This window comes from Mycena indigotica (assembly GCF_014461135.1).
Source record: "Mycena indigotica strain 171206Taipei chromosome Unknown Mind.scaff0003, whole genome shotgun sequence".
Classification (NCBI taxonomy): domain Eukaryota; kingdom Fungi; phylum Basidiomycota; class Agaricomycetes; order Agaricales; family Mycenaceae; genus Mycena; species Mycena indigotica.
The window spans coordinates 261,829-281,205 of NW_023503002.1; the positions used below are offsets into that span (position 1 = coordinate 261,829).

The 19,377-nt window shown below is 46.4% G+C and overlaps 1 protein-coding gene across 1 annotated transcript; it reads right to left on the bottom strand.

The window, feature by feature from the left end:
- Window positions 1-58: 58 nt before the first annotated feature.
- On the bottom strand, window positions 59-1,406 carry MIND_00295900 (uncharacterized protein; the record flags this gene model as incomplete). Its single annotated transcript, XM_037359821.1, has 8 exons — window positions 59-181; window positions 235-562; window positions 611-732; window positions 784-842; window positions 901-976; window positions 1,031-1,179; window positions 1,228-1,280; window positions 1,336-1,406. 8 exons carry the CDS (start codon window positions 1,404-1,406, stop codon window positions 59-61), a joined length of 981 nt encoding a protein of 326 aa, XP_037222706.1.
- Between the last annotated feature and the right edge of the window lie 17,971 nt (window positions 1,407-19,377).

Consider the following 19,377-nt stretch of genomic DNA (forward strand, 5'->3'; position numbering starts at 1 on the left):
GGGTATTCAAAATGTAATTGTCGCCTTCTAACGAAAGTCCAAATTAATGATAGTGTCCCTAGAAGACATACGTCGCGGTCCAGTCCTGGTTGATGTTGTCTCCAGCCCCAGAGAAGATATTCCCAAACCAGATCTGGAGCTGGTTCCCCGTCGTCAGGTTTCCGTCCGTCAGATCCATAACCTAGTTCCGATAAATACTTACATGTCGAAACCAGGGACTGTAAAAATACGCACGTTCTTACCGAACCCTCCGTTGCTCATGACACCTCCCTGTGGGTTCGGGTTACTCCAGAACTGGTCAGCCTTGCCGCCGCTCAGGTCGCATTCGGCCAAGACGAGCTTCGTGCCGTCGGCGAGGAAGTTGTCGTCTTTGGGCGTGACACAGAGGGGCGTGGCGGATGCGCTCGCACCGGCCACTGCGAGCTGGCCGCCGACAGGCGCGGACCACGCCTGTTCAGCTGTCTTGCTGGTGGCGCAGGGTGCAATAACGACGGCGGCGCCGACAGTGTGGGCCGCTGCAGTGACGCATTTAGATGCGTCTGCCTTGGGGTGGATGGCTCGGCTGTGGACTGTTTAGTGTCTAATCTATGAGGCTGTGGACGAAACCAACGTTTTGGGCTCGGTGACATCAAGGTTGTTGAAGCGCTGATTCGGGTTCTGCGACTGTGGGTCGCAAGTCCACACTTGGAACTGGTTGCCGGCGGTCGTGTCGCCATTCGTGAGGTCGATGCACTGTTTTATGGTGGGTCAATTCTGGGGCATAAACAGTGGAGAAACTCGCACCTTTCCCTTCCCAGACCATGCAATGGGGATTTCCTGTCCGCCAGGTACCCACATCTGGTCTGCCAATCGCAAATATTAAGCAAGAGTCTTCACATGTTGTGCAAAGAGGCGACATACTGGTATTTCCAGCGGCACACGTCCAGATCTGGAGTTTTGTCCCATCTGCATTGGCGCCGTCTTTCACGTCGAGGCACTAGTACACAGCTGGTCAGCATTTCCACAGAAACATCAGCGAAAAAAGATTGGCCTTGTCGCCGAAGATCTTGAGCGGGCCGGGGACACCAACGCCGTTGGGGACAAGCCACGAGTTGAGCTGCGTCGCGTTGTTGCCGCAAGGCTGAATGACAACGGGCGCGCCATCCGCGTTTTGTGTAGCGGTTATGCAGGAGCCCGTGGCTGATGATTTGTGTTAGTCTCTTGAAGTCACAACGGAGGGAGACGTACTGCCGTCGATGCCTCCGGTGAGGACGGAGCTGAAGCGGACGGTCTGTCCCGGGCTGCAGTCAACGGGTCAGCAAGTAATGCTCACAATAAGACGATTGCGAGACGGACAACTGGGCAGCGGCGGGGAGGGCGATTAAAGAGAGAGCGCCCAGCAGCAGCGCGGTCGTACTACGAAACATGTCCAAGTTGAGCGATTAAGGAAAGGAACGAAGTCGAAACTTGAAAGGTGTGGGCGTATAGTAACGCCTTTATACCAGCTGCAGCTCCAGTTTATAATTGGCAGCGGGGGGAGATCCCCGCTGACAGCGGTTTTCCCTTGAGACGATCACGAACGTCGGGTAACGGGCAGGTGGAAAATCTCGGGATGCAGTGCACGGAAGAACGAAGGGTGAGGCGACGTAATCATCCTCACGGACTCCAGGCGTTGTAGCTAAATGCTAGACGCGCAGGTCGTCGTCGACTTTGTCCAACTTGCAGCTTTACGCATCAGATAGAGCTCTGGGAGTACTAGTCTGGATCGGATCCGAGTTGTGTGACTTGTGTCCTTGGGGAGCGGTAGATGTTTAGCGTGTCGCGGCGGAACGTGAAACCAGCGAGCACATAAATCGTCGATATCAATTTCCACCACGCTCGGGTTGTCCAGGCCGCAGACGACGGTCATGAGAGCCCGTGTGGAGGAACTTGAAATCGCCGGCGGGAGATCTAGAATGTAAGTATCTGAGTAGTAAGTACAGTGCTTATGGATGATTGAGAAGGCAGGAACGGGATTGTATGATTGGTGGTCATGGAAAGTGTCCAAAATTAAATAAAGGAATGTTAACGGAGATGGTGAAGAACAATATTCGACTAAGTATGCTTGCTGAAGTCCTATGTAAGTGCGGTTGGCCGTATGAGTACCTATGCGATCGAGACCTGGGAGTATTCAACTTAGTGTTGGGAGGCCAATTTGCCCACGCCAATAGAGAGCGAGACTGGTTAAACACGATTGGTCAGGTGATTGCCTGCAGGAAAAAGAGTATGACATACTGAGTCTCAGAAAAAAGCTCCAAACAGCGAACTTGGACTTGAATCTGACTCTGAAAAGCACAGTGTGAAAGCAGACAGAGCAAGAGCCGCATACACATACCGTCAAGTCAAACTGCAGACTTGAAAGGCCACCTGAGCAAGCAAGAACGACGATAATGACAGAAATTAGTTGTGCACAGCCACACATGAAGGTCGGTTTGAAGGACACGAAGTGGGTCGCGAGGGAAGTCTTCTCCTGTTCCAAAATGCAGGTGCTGACAAAGGAATCGACTTCAACGATCCGCAATCGGTAGTCAGCGGGAAAAGCAGTATTTCGCTTCTGAACCACCCCTCTGCCCTTTAGGACCCAGTAAAGCCCATATATCCCCACAATTTCGCCGTCCCTCGAGCTTTAGAAGAGCCGCATAGGCTGGGTAGAGCTCCAGACAGACACGGATGTTCCGAATCGGGCGATGTCCGGCGACTTCGCGCATACATAAGTAGGATTAAGTGGACGAAAAAGCGTGATGAGAAAGCGGCAGGGTGCGAGGGAACTGGTTTCGATGCGACGGAAGATGTGATGAGTCGATGTAGTGATATGGGTGAAGCGACAATTCGAAAGTCGGCTGGGAGGGGAACCCGGGAATCAACAAGCACAGAGAGCGGGATGATGTAGGTATGAGTCGTCGCAAGTTCATAGCGTGGTTGGTATATTGTTCCCATTTCCCCAACTGTCGCAGCCGGTAAACCGACTGGCATACTGGAGGATACTGCTGCTGAGCCGCAAGACATAGGTTTACGGGTGCTCCAACGACGGAAAGCCGGCTGCTCCACGGGAACATGCGAGTATAAGATGGCGCGGAACGAGTACATTTCCCCAGATGTGGAGGACAAGAAGATTGCTGCAGGATGATATGATGAAATGCAGTCGACGAGTAATGGCCGTCATGATATTGCAAAGAAAAAAGCGTTCGGATGCGAGGAAAGAGGCGGTAGGTCACCGTAACGCCAGGAGTGGCAGCAGTAAAAATATAAAGGTGGGCGCCTTTTTGTTAACGCTTCTAGGTCAATCTTCGATTTGTTTCGCGGGTGCAGAGGCCAACTGTCATGGGCGCGGGCGTGATTCGTGTATCAATAGGATAGTGGCCACGAAATGGAGCTGGCGGCAACAAAACGCGATAATAAGCGGTCGGCGGGGTCCGGTTCATCAGCTTGGGTGTAGCACAAAGACCATCTTGTGGAGATGTAGGTCCGGTCGACAATGGAGGATGTCGAGAGGGTATACAGCGGTGCAGTTTGAGGGAAGGTTGATTTGGAGCGGAGTAGTTCTTGTCCAAGAGTGAGCCAAAACGAAAGAGATCAGGCATCTTTTTCACGCACCTTTCTTCCAGATACAGAAAGCGTTTTGAATTCCCAGCGCTTCAGGCGACCAGAAAAGCCAGGACCATCTTCCGAGGGCCGTTCTAACAGCGACAATGTGGGTTGACCGGGGTGATTTCGTGTAGGTGTGTGGCAGGACATAGACAGACCTTCGCTACTCATCCTTTACAATCAAATGCCACTGGGTATTGGTGCTGCCGACTATGAGGACGAGAAAGGAGTGTTTCAAGACATCGTTTTCGTGGATATCGTCGAGGTCAACGACAATACGAGGAACATCACACGTTTAAACCCTACGTGAATGGAATCAATGGCGATATCGAAACAACAGAGACGAGTCAACGCACGTCGCACCGTTTGCTAGCCGCTCCGTTCCCGTGTCGACCTGCGTTTCCAGTCGACACATTCACTCCTCATGCTCACGCAACATTTTTCTCTCAACCCAAAACATCGGTGGAGAAATGAACAAGGCAGATATGGAGTGACCTAGTTTGAAGGAAAGCAAGAAGGGTCTGCGCACATTGGAAGGTTATAACAATATCCAAGCCTAGAAGCAAGTGAAACACACCTTTTCCAACCCATCCCTGCTCACTCGCGCACACTCTCCTCTTCGGCTCTGGATACCAAGGACCACGATGACAGAAGCGGAGCCTCAGCATTCTCCCTTGTCCAGATATTCCACCACCTCTCTGCCCCACACTCCCAGCCGGTCCCGACGAGTACATCGAAAGGCGCGAGGGTGGAAAAGAAGCTATTTGTTGTCTGCCATGGCGCAAGGTCTCGAGAGTCTGGCCAAATACATGCTGGGCGGCGCCAGCGAAGATGGGGGCGACGATGTGACGAGCAGTGGATAGAGCAAGAGTGATCTGCAGTGATGTCACTCACTCTCGAATCAGCTCGAATCTTGACTACGACCATGACCGTGACATGGAAAGTAATTGAAAGTTCACCGCGTTTATGAAGAATTTAGCTTGCAGTCACACTGCAGGCTCATACCCAGCCCTCGTTGCAGAGCTAATCCGAGAGGCGGTATTTCAATCTAAAATAGTATCAGTTTTAGGGTAAAATCAAAAGTTGTGACAAATGTGACGGTTTTGGGGGTGTGCCACACTGCAGGAGTTCGGGAATAAACGGTGCCCCTTTCGATCCATTATACACCTAAAATCAGTGTACCAAAAAAAGAAAATTTTTTATACCTCTATTTGCACCCAAAAAAGATTGTTCCAAATTTGCCTGCTTATATGAGAAATAGATGCTATAAACAGACTCAGTTTTGTCCCCCGGTTTAGGGGCAGATTAAATAGACTAGCTTTTGCATCAAAATAGGGACCAAAAAATATGGTCCAGGGCCCTGATATATATCATATAAGTGAATATATGTGAATATTTTTGGTTCATGTTTTGATACAAAAACTGGTCTAGAAAAGGCTGTTTGATCTGCCCCAAAACCAGTTGACAAAACTGAGTCTGTTTATAGTATCTATTTCTCATATAAGCAGGCATATTTGGAACAATTTCTTTTGGGTGCAAATAGAGGTATAAAAAAAATTCTTTTGTTGGTACATTGATTTTAGGTGTATAATGGATCGAAAGGGGCACTGTTTATTCCCAAACTCCCGCAGTGCCAAGAGGTGCGCGATCTGCTGATCCGAACCACCATCACTGTCAACCGCTTTGGGAACCGATTTGATACGACCGCTGGACCCTCGCAATTCAGCAAAGAGAAGGAAAAGCAGAGTCGATAAACTTCAATTAATTGCACTATTACAACGTTACAAGTGTGGTTGTAACTAAATAGAGTTCAATAGACACTTATGGCTCGGAGCCATGGAAGAATTACAGTATTTATAAAAACCTCGGTAACCTGAATTACATCGTTGTCCTTACTTAGCTGCATGCATTGATGTCCACGCGCGTATGGCACAATGTTGGCAGCAGAAAAGCTGAAAGGTATATCGCTCTGCCATGTCTCGGCAGAAGGTGATTTGACGTGAAACAGGAGAGGGGGTCTGACATGATGGTGGTCTCCGATGCCGGATCGCGCACCTCTTGGGGTGTGCACTCTGCAAGAGGGCTGGCACAAGTAACCCGGACCGAGCACCAAAGCGGTGTACTTATCCCTGGATGCGCCTGTGACGCAGATGAGTTTGGCGTGGCCGACCGCCATGGCCCATGACACCTGGGCTGCTCTCTGTGTCCTCGACGCGGTCCCCTTGCCCGTGCCAACCTCTCCCTTGCCCAATCTACGGGCTTCATCCTTGACAATGCCCCGCGCTTGTCATCGAGTCGGTGTGGGGGGCAGTGGGGATGGAGTCCGATGGACTGGGGCTCCGGGACGTGGGCTCGGACGGTACAGAGACCGGAGGGTTGGACGCGTCGACGGACGCGGGAGACTCGGTGAATGGGTGGGTAGACGCAGTACTCGATGCGTGACAATTTGGTTGAGCGAGACCAACGGGGGATAGGTGCACAGCCTCGGGCGTCGGTCCGGGTTACTTGCGCCAGCCGTCTCACACACAGCTGTGATTCAAAAATGTTTAGGTGAGAAACATTAGTGGGAATATATAAAAGTTTTCTTGGCCCAAAAACTCATTGCAAAAGATTAAATATTTTAGTCCTAAAAATCTGTTCACCCCAGCCAAGTAAAGCAGAAAAACTCAAAGTTTTTTACACAATAAAAATTAAATGCAAACTTTATATATTCCCACTAATGTTTCTCACCTAAAAACACTGCGGGAGTTTGGGATTTCCTCCTTACAACAAATGCTGGCAATTTTGAGCCATGTGCTGTGGAAGGCGGAGCTCTATCTTTACTATCACCGATGCAAACTATCAAGGTGACGCGCCACGCGGCTTGCTGGCCGCTGCTGGGCGCGACATTTATGCGGCTGCGCGAATTCCTAACCCCGCCAGAGCCTTCAAAGTCACGCAGACCAGTGATGCTGCCACGGTCCGCGCCTGTGCCTACGGGCTTATCGTAGGGTTTGCGGCCATCGCATTGCCGTTCGAACAAGAAATCCGCTTGAGACTCGAGTTACTCAACAAGCCCGACCAGTCGCCCACTGAGCGCCGTCTCTTGGCGCGGCTGGGCACACTTTCATTGCAAGCCAGAGGGATCACGCACTCTGCCACGAGGGCGTTGGCATGAGGCATCCACCTATTGCCCGCCGTGCACTACATCCCGGCCCGGTTCAACATCATCAAGGAATACGCAAAATTTGCGCTGGAGGATGTGTGTATGGAGACCTTCGCCATGTGGGACCCCCGCTTGCGCGACCTCGAAATGTACGCCCCTCCCCCCCGTTACTTGCCTTTTCTATGTTTGACCGCCGGATGTAGATTCCTCTCAGAGTTGACGATGGCGCGGTACTCGCTCGATCTCAGTCACCAACCGGCAACAGAGACATTGATCGGGCAGATTGATGCATACCTGGTACACGCTTCGATGTTCTGCAACCCTGACAATGCCGGTGCTCCTGACCGTGGATTGGGAGCAGTCGATCTGGATTTGGCAGCTTCTCTGGATCCTGACGCCGCGCGCCACGGACGTATTGGCCTCGAGGTAGCGGTCACTGATGCACATGCATTTGCTGCTGCGTATGGTAGTTTAGGTATATAAAACTATATAGATTGCTGGTGGTGTGGACGTGGAAGTATTGACTGGCACTCCAGAGTCCAAAGTTTACTCTGAAATTTGAATCCGGCTCCCAAAAGTTCATTTGAAAAGTATGAGTTTCTCAATGAATTTTTTTTTTCCACATTGCACTGAACAGCGCCCATGCGTGAGGCTACCAGATGGGTTCACATCCACTACTTACCTAAACCAGCTGCTTAGGGCTGTAGGCCGTAATACAGCGTCATAACCGTACCGTATGCAGCACGAGCACGGTGCACGGACGGCCCCTCAGGGCTGGCTGCGTAGGGCGACAAGCCGACTGGTTGTGGCATGATTCAAACCGGGCACCTGTTATTTTGTAATTGATTTTCTGGCTGGGATCCCGGATGGCGGCCGGTGTGGATGCGGATAGGCGCTCCCACCCGTAGCTGTAAGTTTTAGGCTAAAGCCCTATGTACAGCTAAACAGGTGCTTGCCTACACGGTTATTTCCACCTAGGGCTAGCTGTACCTAGTGATTTAGGCTATTGATTCAATAATATCAATGATGGAATAAATTATTATATAATATATATAAGTTAATAATTATGTAATATAATACTTTAAACTCCTTTTCTTCAGGCTGATGACCCGGTATATAGTTGGGAAGGCCTGTATCAACAACTTTCCTAATTAGGACAAAATGATGTATCATGAGATAGCCATCAAAAGTACTGATGGCAATCAAAAATGGTTCCACAATAAAATCATTATCTAGATAGGTGCATTGCCACAGGTGCTAGGATACCAGATAAGGAATAATAATATTCTTTTAAATAAGTGTCACACATGTCACACATGTTACAAAGCGTCACATTTGGCTTTAACAGAGGCCAGTAAAGGGCTGCCTAGGTAGGGCTAATCCTCTAGGCAAAGGGTTCCCTAGCCGTACCTACTGGTTTTAGCCTAAATCTTACCACTATGGCTCTGCAGAGGCAATGGAGCAGTTTGTGCAACTTGTAAGGGAGCTCGAGCGGATGTACTTACTAGTGGTGAAGGACTTTCAAAATAGTTCTGGTCTGTGATATTGCGATGAGTAGTAAGGGTATCACAAACGACACTTGCCGCTTGAGACGTTGATAGACAGCAGAAATACATGTACAGCAAAGCAGATTCCAGAAGCATTAAGGCTTATCTATTATTGCCCAAAAATAGACATTCATTATGATCATGATATCCGCCACCGCACATGGTACTGCCTGATATCGCTGGCACAGTGATGCACCGCCTCCCACAACTCTATCTCATACTACCATGACTCCCGCCCCCAGCCTCTGCGCGTGCTGCTGATGCCATTGGACTGGCTGCCGAGCTTACAACAAGCATTCCCATCGCTGGCGGAGCCGTTTACGGCTGCCTCAAAGCAACCAAGGGACTTCTGGAAATGGTTTCTGTAAGTTGTTGGATCTTGTTCCCGTTTGATCAATTCCGAGCGTATTTGCATGCAGGCTGCCAAGGATAATAAGAAGGAGCTCCCCAGTCTGATCGGCCAGTTGAAAGAAATCTGCGACATGGATATTAAAAAATTAGCTGATCTCCCCGATGTGCTGGATCTAGTCTCAAAATTGAAAAGGTATGTTCGTGTATCTTTTCATTTAGTTATTACTTGATCTGTTGGTGATATTTGCAGCAAACTAGACTCATTCATATCCGAGTGTGAGAACCTTCTCCAGAGCTCAAATAAGAAGAGAATGTTGGAAGAACAAACCTTGGACGCGTCAATACGCGTCTGACGCGTCATGTGGACGCGTTATCACTGGGACTTGTTCCAAGTCCGCTATTCCCTTTCTACTTACTTACAGTTTGTACTCATTTAGATACTGCCTTTCTATCGATGCCTTTGGTTATTCTTATACTCTGTTTGTATTAAAGTAGCTACAACTACGAATACTATAGTCTTCTCGCTCCTCTTTGCTCATATTATTCATCAGAGAAATTTCTGGAAAAGTCCATCTGTCAAGGCAGATATCAATGATATTAAGGCAAAAGTCCATGCCCATCTTCAGAAATTTATGGTTGGTTGTATTAGCATTTTGGACAATATTATGGGCTGAGTTACCTTGTAGACTGATATGCAAATAGCATTGTTTGTTCTCATACAGAAGTATCACACTCAGGGTGAGAGAAATGTTATAATTTCAGGTCATGCTCCAGACTGATTATTAAAAGACGAAGTGAATCAAGCTCTCAGCAGGCTAGAGGCAAAATATGTTACAGCTCAGTATAATGCTGAGAACACCCCTAACTCTTGTTTGGAAGACACCCGAGTTGATGTCATTCGGGAGATTATTGATCGACTAACCCTAGCTCAATATTCAGAACAAATTGTCCTGCTTACTGGATCAGCAGGATCTGGCAAATCTACTATTGCCAAGACAGTTGTGTAAGGGCAACCTCGCGAGGCTCGAAATCAGAGTCCTGAGCAGAGGGGGAATCCTTAGAGAACAAGCCAAGGAGCCCTCTGCTCAGGTGCACTACTATATACTAGTGACCGGAGTAATGATAGAGTGACTGCATAGCGACGAACGACGCATGGGAGAAGTCAGGTGTCGCTAATGGACCCTAGGTGAGTGTCGAGTAGCCCTCGAAGCTCCGGAGAGGCAGGTTTGGGACCATGATGCCAAGGGAAGAGCCCAGGCATCCTTAGAAGGCCCAGGAAGGGCTTCGGGGGGTCCAGACTGCCTCTGGGCGTCTCCGCTTGTGACCGTGACCGTGACAACCGGAATCGGAATCGATTCCGGGTGTGTGACCGTGACGTGACGGCCGGAAACGGAGAGGGGGCATGGAGCGGAGAGGGAAGGAGTCGGTCTAGCCCAAGGGCCAGGGAGTGTTGGAAAGGACCAATGGGAATGGCGGCCAGCCATGACCACTGGAGGGTAGCGACAGGAGGGTCACTCGGAGACGTCCCCGGACGTCTCCAGAGAGGTGGAGGTGTGAGGGCGTGCAGCCTGGGGCGCTGCAGTAGGCACGAGCCTTAACGGCAGTAGGCCTCACCCAAAGGAAGACCCGATGACGGGGGCCGTGGTGGCGGAGTGGGGGGCGGAGCCATGGCGGGGCTCAGCCATCCGAACGTAAGCCCGAACGCTGACATAGGTTGGGGACACCCAAGAGGTCCAACGGGTAGAGGTTGCAGGGAGACCTTGATGAGCGACAGCCCAGAGAGGCTATAAGGCCATAGGCTCAAGGTCTCAGAGGAAAGTGGTGCGGCCACATCCGGAGAGGTCTCCGATGGCATTAGTGATCCTTGATGGTGACTCCGGAGAGACTCCCAGAAAGGGGTGGCCATGGGAGTTGGAGGTTGGGGACCACTGGATGCGGGATGTGGTGGGAGAAGTGGAGGAGGAGCGTCAGGGTGCAGGAATACAGAGACTCGGGTGGAGACACGGAGACGCGAGTGGAGACGCGGAGACGTGAGCGGAGACGCGGCACTTGATGGGATCAAGTGACGGCATCGGGGTTTCCCCTGACAAGTTGCCACAAAAATTAGCCAAGAAAGACTCTGTACTTGCTGCTTCTTTTTTCTTCTCATATAGATTTCCTGGGCGTAGTGATTATAGAGGCTTACCTGTTACTCTGGCCTATCAACTTGCAAAATACAATTCAGAGTTCAGGAATGTACTAGGAAATTTTCTTGAGGATACCCAATATCAGGTTCTAGATGAAGATCCTAAGAACCAGTTCAATAAACTGGTCATAGAACCTTTGAATAAGTTGCAATTGGCTTTACCTCAGCCCTTCTGGATCATTTGTCTAGATGCTCTTGATGAGTGTGGACAGGATCAGGGCCAGGTAATTGTATCTTGGCTGACTGCTGCAAGAGACAACATTCCTAGAGGCCTTCCACTTAAAGGACATACTCATGACATCTTGTCTGTTGCCTTCTCACCAGATGGTCAGTATATTGTTTCTGGCTCTTATGACCAAACAGCACGGATATGGGCTATATTCACAAGTTATGCTCATCATACAGTGTCTTCAATTGCTTCAGATGAAAATATAATTACCAGAACCAATCAAAGATTATATTCAATTGGCAAACTCACTGCTAGATACCCTCTCCCCCTAGAAGGACATTCTGACTGGGTCAACTCAGTTACATTTTCACCAGATGGTCAATATATTGCTTCTGCATCAAATGATAAGACTATATATATATGGAACTCACTTACTGGGACCTCCATTGGCAATCCCATTCAAGGGCATACTAGTGACGTGCATTCAGTTGCATTCTCACCTGATGGCAAGTTTATTGTCTCTGGCTCCCTTGACAAAACTCTGCGAATATGGAATGCATTGACTGGCAAGCATATTGGAAATCCTCTCAAGCATAGTGATAGAGTATTCTCAGTAGCATTTTCACCTGATGGCCAGTATATTGCCTCTGGATGCAAAGATATCATACATGTTTGGAATTCAGTCACTCAGGACCTTGTTTGGTATTCACATTCTTTAAGCCTTCATATTTCTTTTCTCTCTGTAGCATTCACACCAAATAGCAATCAAATTATTTCTGGTGCTGATGCTGGTACAGTTCATATATGGAATATCCAGGATGGGGCTCCTATTGCACCTGGTTCTCTTAAAGGACATACTGATTATGTTCGTTCTGTTTCATTCACATCAAATGGTCAATATATTGTCTCTGGTTCTGAGGACACAACTGTGAGAATATGGAATGCTTTTACAGAGCTTGCAGCAGATCCCCTTGTAGTACATACTGATAAGGTTAATTCTGTTACAATTTCTTCAGATGGCCAGTATGTTGCCTCTGGTTCTGAGGATTGTAAAATAAATATATGGGATATGCTTACTGGAAATCCTGTTGGGCAGCCTCTTGAAGGTCACTCTGATGCAGTTCTCTCTGTTTCCTTTTCTCCCCAGGGCAATTGCATTGTATCTGGCTCCAAAGACAGCATGATAAGAATCTGGAATATACTATCTCAACACACTATTCAACAAAGCATCCTTCTCTCTACTATTTCTTCTCATGCATATACTTCTCATGTCAGTTTATTTTATTGCTCAGTATTCATACTATAATTGATTATAAGCACAGCACTCTGCAATCTCTACTGTCTCACCATTTTGGAAGCTAGCTCCTGATGGCTGGGTCCTTTCTAAGGAAGATGAACTTCTTTTTTGGCTTCCACCAGATTTTCAACCAGGCTTTCCAATGCCACTTAATACAAAGGTCATTGGCCATCATCCAGTCAGATTCTCCTTTGAAAATTTTGTATATGGGGATGACTGGATACAATGTTATAAGAAGCCAGGTCACTGATGAACCTTGGCTATCTATCTACTACCCCTAGCTAAATCCATCAATCATGATAAGCAAATATTACATATAGCAATCCAATTTCAAAGCTATCTCCCAGAGAGGAATGTTAACAGTTTAATAGTAGAATCATCAGAGAATGTTATATATTATCACAAATCAAAGCTGTATATTTTGACTATATAAACAACTTTCATTAAGTAACCTAGAGGGACAGCTCAATAAATTTGTTAGCCCTTACGTATTACTAGCGTAAGCAAAACTGATGGGCCGCTATCTTTATAGCCCCACAAGCCTACACTATCTGGAAGGGTCACAGTGTTACCATGCCGGGTCAACACTGTGAAGCAACGCAAATTTGTACGGTTCTCATAGAAATGAATAATCTATGGATAAAGGAATGAATAATTGCAAGTTTTTCAAGTTCTTCAGCTGATTTTTGACTAAGTCCAATACATTGTAGGCTTGTCTATATGGTATGAATAATTTGAATAATATCCTTGAAGTCTATATACTAATGAGATAATTAGCAGGGAATGAATAATGATGAAGAATTAAAGACCTGAGAGACTTGGCCTGAGTTCAGCGCTATTACACCGTGTTACAGGCGTGACAAACTTCCAGAAAAGGAAAATTTCGCCATTTAACAGTACAATCATCAGGGAATGTCACAGATCGTCACAAAATCAAAGTTGTATATTTTGTGTATACGAACAATTTTCATTAAGTCACCTACACCGCCAGTTGAATAGTTATGCCAGCACTAGTCAATTACTAGCTAAGCTACAACTGATGAGCCTCTATCTTCATAACTACTTGAGGTAAACACATGATTCAGGTACTACCAGCAAGTTTTTGACCAGTACCATTAATTGACCAGGTCTTTGATCACTATCATATCATATGATGACTGTATTTAGTTCTCAGTCATAACAATAGGAATATCTGGTACTTAAACTAATATGTGGTAGGTGACTCATAGGTTTACATATTCCACACCAGGGCTCTGGTATTTCAGCTTCAGATCCTGAGTGAATATGATACTAGGAATGCAATGTATCCACACATCAGTAGTATTTGATCTTCATCAACCCTGCAAGATAACCATGGATCTCTAGCTAGTTAGGCAGATAAAGTTGGGAGAGTGCTCATTTGAAGGGTATAGCACCCTAACATTATCTTTTCCATCTAGTCATCTCATCTGGTACCATGACATCAACCTATTGACTGCCAAGCATGATTCAATACTGAGCTAGGGAGTATTTTGCTGATATCTTGGGACTACATCCATGGAATCCCATGATCTAAGTTGATATAGTGACATATGATGATCCCCTATAATCTCACCCATTTGTGATCATACCACAAGTGTCAGGGCAAGTCAATTCTTGGAGGCCTTAGGTGTCATATAACACAGGATGAAGATGGGCTACAGAGGCAGGGGCACCACTTTCTGGGACCTGGATCATGTCCCTACCCGTAGATATACTTAGACTTCTCAGACTCATAAAGGCCATGTCAGGGTCAACCCATCATCTTTGGAATAGATAACACTGATAATGGTACTGTGAGAGATCCACAATAGCCATGAGGTTGATTCAAGTGCTGGACAGGTTCATTTGGAGGTCTATACCATCCTACATTCATGTCTTGGATTATACTTGAAATTAATTTCTGACCAGTTGTAATATGCGAAGACACACTCTTTTGCTCTATGGGTACCTACCCCCTCTTTAGCTACCTCTGGTGACACATACCTGAACCACAAGTAATTACAGTAGAGGGTCTTAGGACACATTCAAATACCCCCATACATACATCTCAATGTCCAGTACTCAGTCTATAGACCCTACTATTCGTGTAAACTAGTTCTGTACTCAACCTGTCTTGGAATGTTCACCTTAATTCATCCTCTAAGAATATATAGAGACCAATCAGAGTATATGGGTATCTTTATATAGCTCATTGACTAAACTTGATACATTTTGATCCATAATCAACTAACAGATCATGGTTGTATTGTGAATATCTTGTGTAATAGGAGCAATGTGTATAACACCAAATAACAAGAGATTCCATGGATGATACATTATGAGAGGCATGTCATATTTCAGAGGGACCCCTCTGTATGCTTCCTACCTTCATCTTATTGGGAATCCCTTACGTCTGAGTGAGTTATTGGGAGATTAGAATAACAGGATATATGCCTTATATGCAGGTATGTAGGTTGCCTAAATATAGGTTTGTCTTCCAGGGCTATGATGGACATCCATCTGCCTAGAAGACAACTTAGATCATGATTATCCATATATTCCTTACCCAAATATCAGGCCATCACTGTGCTTGATCAAATTTAAAGCAGAAAAACTACAGAAAAGTGGTATAACAGTATGGTACAAAGGTAGGAGACTATACTCATATCAGAACACATCAAGACAATATAACTACCTATGTACTAGTAAAAAAATCATTTGAATTTAGAAAGAATTGGGGGATATATTGCTGAATCAATGACTCTGATGCATAATCATTTGATTGTTTGATATACAGATAACATTAGATTGATGTTAATATTGACCCAACCATTCAGGTATCCTTAGTAGTACTTCAATTAGCTTTGTAACCTATCTAGTTATTGAGATATCATCTCATCAGTTATAGATCAGCTAGTGGTTGGCTCGTGCTGGCACAACTATTGAGCTGTTACTACAGATCACTTAATGAAAGTTGTTTATACAGCCAAGATATACCACTTTTATTTTGTGACAATCTGTGACATTTTCTAATAATTATAGTGTCAAATGGCAAAAATGTCCTTTTTCGGAAATTTGTCACGCCTGTGACATGGTGTGACAGCGCTGAACTCAGGCCCAGGTCTCAGGTCTTGAATTATTCATTATTATTCTTTCTCTGCTGACTATCTCATTAGCATATAGACTTTATCAATATTATTCAAATTATTCATACCTTATAGACAAGTGATAAGCATATAATATATTGGACTTGGTCAAAAATCACCTTAAGAACTTGAGAACCTTGCAAATTTCTGTTGCTACACAGTGTTACCCCGCCGGGTCAACAGTGTGAATTGACAGTCATTTTTGGGACAAACAGGTGGAGTGGCTTGCCAAGACATCTTGGCATCGTGGAAGGCAACGATCAAAGATCTTGGATCAATGGAAATTACAGTTGACAGGCACATTCAGACGATGGAGTGCTTTCAAACAGACATCAAGCTATGGTAATAGTTTACTTGTTGCCAACAGTAAGGCGCTAATGGTGTCCCACGCCCACCCATGCCATCACAGGCGTGCATGCCTGTTGGCGCAGGCTCACGCCCATGTGCGATCTCTCTCAGTTACAATACATCCTATTTATAGGTTGTTTCGCAAGGCAGTATTTCAACCTAAGAGGAGGGTGGGAAAGATGACAAGTATGGGATTTGAACAGGCAGCCTTAGCACTTACACCACAATAAGTAGTTAGCCACTGAACTAAGAGAGATTAGAAATAATTCAAATCATAAAAGTTATATTGCTGGTACTATTTGACTTATGGTATAACTTCAAGTGTGAGAAGATTTGTACTAAAAACTACATACATACTGACCCATTTAGTTCAATTCAGCGGGCCTGTGACCCATGACCATTTGGCCAAAATGTCCAATTCAGCCGGAGGGCCAATTTTGTGTAACCTCTTACTTAAATAGGAAATTCAGGTGCAAAATTTTTGAGATTCTTCCAAATCAGGACACTTTGGGACCAAAAGAATGAGCTGTGACCTGTGACCGGCTGAAATATTTCGGCCAAAAAATCCGATGTGACTGTGACCGTAATTGAAGGAAATGGGTCAGTATGTTAATTCCCAATATTCAACCTCACCCTTAGCTTGAAAATCTAACTCCATATCTACCTAAATTCAGGACTTTTTTTTCTGCTTGTGGGCTATGATCTGTAGCCTATAGGTTGATTCTTGACTTCCTTTAGGTTAAATGACATTAAGTGACATCAATTAGTGATAGATAGAGATATATATAGATGTTTCATGAACTACTGAATAGATCTGTATGTATCAATCATTCAACCTAAGCAGGTAGTCTTTCAACCTAATTAGGTTGTTGATTGATGTTGTGTTAGGTTGAAAAAATGAATTATAAAATCTTCACAGAAATGAGGAGTATACAATCGACCTATATACAATCTAAATTAGGTGGAAATCAATAATATGTCCTAAGAGGGGTGGAATTCCCGCCTAAATCAGCCCTATAGTGGAGATATCTCCATAATCTCCTCCAATTAGGACACCCATGCATGCTGTCCATTCTCAAGAGAAGAGATCATTAGGATTAAGTTTTAACAGGTGCCTTGGGCCATTAATTAAACTTAAACCCTCAGGCTCTGTGTGTTTCCAGCCTAATTCCGGCCAGAGGATTACCCAATGTAGAGCAGGCTGTGGGGCGGAGGGCCCCCGGCCACCGAGTCCCATTGTCTCTTGACAATCTACGTAGTCAATAGGCTGAATGCCCAGGCCAGCTTAGGGTGCAGGATTGAAATACCAGGACATTCACATCCTGTTTTTAATACCTGGGGCATTTAAAAACCAGTTTCAAAACCGGGATGTATTAAATTGCCGAAAAGGCAATTTTGAGCCCTCGAACTAGTCTTTAACCCCAAAGTCCCTGATATCACCAATTACTGATATTGTATACCCCTCATTAGTACCTCTAAATATTTAAATTTGCATATTGAGTGAGTTTTCACTCATATTATCCTATCATGGATGACATATTTCCCCCTTTTGAAAGTCTGCACACTAACTTTTCTATAAGGGTACTATCTGTCAAACGTCAGACCTGTTAGGTACTATAATGTGTATGTAAAGAATGGACCTAAATGGAATGGAACACCTGAGTTCGCCACTGATGATGTCATTGACGGCGTTAACACTCCCGGATGCTGTGACAGCTTCCGCCTTCCGTCCCGACCGCCATGGTAGAGAATCGCGCTCAATCAAACCGCCGCGCCTCTAATCGGCATGAACGGCCAAGCACCCATGGGGCTGGGATTTACTATCTCAGCCCACTCAAGGCTCGAGATGGACGCATGAAGCGGGTCAGTCAACCAACCAGGGCTCAAAGCTTGCGCAAAGCTGCCCTTCAGGCGGAGCTCGATCGACTTCTTGTGGGCGGCAGCACATCAGTGTCCTCCCAGGCACCCGTCGACACAAACATGGGCCCTATGGACGATGAGTGGGTGGATGAAATGGCCGACGATAGCCCTCTTTTGGCAGAACCCAAACCAGTACAGGTGCCGCTACCTCCGCGCAGGGTGGCCGTTTCGCGCCTCAATCTTGCGGAAGCTTGGGAGGATCTACTTCCTCATTTAGAGGTCTCTTGGGCCCACTTCAAGCAAGCTACCTATGCCTCTGCGCTGATGCATATCCCCCTATCCCTCCACTATCAATGCCAGAATGCATGTGATACCGACATCAACAAGACGATTGACTGTCTCTATCCTACGCGTATGTGTTCTCTCCAATTTGACGATCTGCCAATGCCTTCATCTACCTTCTGATAGATTTACAAAAGGTCACCATCTCCACCTGCCGCTGCAAGCCACTGGCGGTTCTCCTCGTAGAGCATGGGGTGTTTCCTGCCTCACCCCGAAGGCTGCAGATCGCCGTCTCAATCGATCTCTTGGAGCTCTACCGAGCGTTATTTGAGCGCTCCTGTGATGCTATTACTGCGCTTGCGCATGGACTTCAAACAGTGGCTTCAGTGTACTATCAACACAGGTGGGTTGTCTTGTACTTGTTTTCAATATACTCATCATCTAAACAGCGTCTCGGTGCAAAGGCATCAAACCCCTTTTGCCGGAGCCTGACCCAGGCTGTCCTCTGGTCCAGCAACTTGCGGGACAGCGTGGAGACGAAGCTGAGTGTGGCTCTTGCTGCCGTTGGCTTCCCCTCTGCTGTCTCTGCATCAACTCCTATAATTACCTCCACTTCCACTGCTGCTCCTTCTGCCAACGTCGCCTCTGGCTCCAGCGGCTCCACCTCCATTCCTACGAACGCCTCCGCTTCCAGCGCCTCTATTCCCGCTCGAGCCCATCGAAGTCTGCGAGAGCGATGCCCTCTATTTTTTGGTGGTACCAGCTGGGGACGACCACTTGCTCGGTACGTGATTCCGGGTCTTCCGAATCCGCACTTGGTCTTAATACGTTCTAGCGGTGGTGATGTTCAACTTGGCGGTGACGCATGCTTTAGTTATTGGCATCTTCGTTCTGCTGGCGATGGCCCGATTGGCTATAGTCCCAAGTACTTCATCTCCAAGGCACCTGTGCAGCCCAGTACCCACCGTGAATTGTCGGGTCCACCCCGGCGGGTTGGAGCAGACAATTCACGGCCGTTTTTTTCTCCACCATAGTAATGAATAATTATTGAAAAGCGAAATGAATAATTTCAACTTTCAAAGTTTTTTCACTCTAAGTCCATAGAGGTATGAAGAATTATGAATAATTTTGACATGGTAAGACTCGGATAATAAGCTGTGACACTGGTATGTGATGTCACGAAGAGGCTATCATCTAAGTATACAATGTTATGAATAATAATGAATAATTCAAGCCTCTAGAGACTTGGGTTGGACTCAGCGCCCGAGTCACGCTGTTACAGGTGTCACATAGGGTGACAGATGTCCCAAAAAGGAAATTTTCGCCGTTTGACTATACAATCATCAGGGAATGTCACAGATCGTCACAAAACAAAGTTGTGTATTTTGACTATACAAACAACTTTCATTAAGTGACCTATAGTTGCAGCTGAATAATTGTGCTG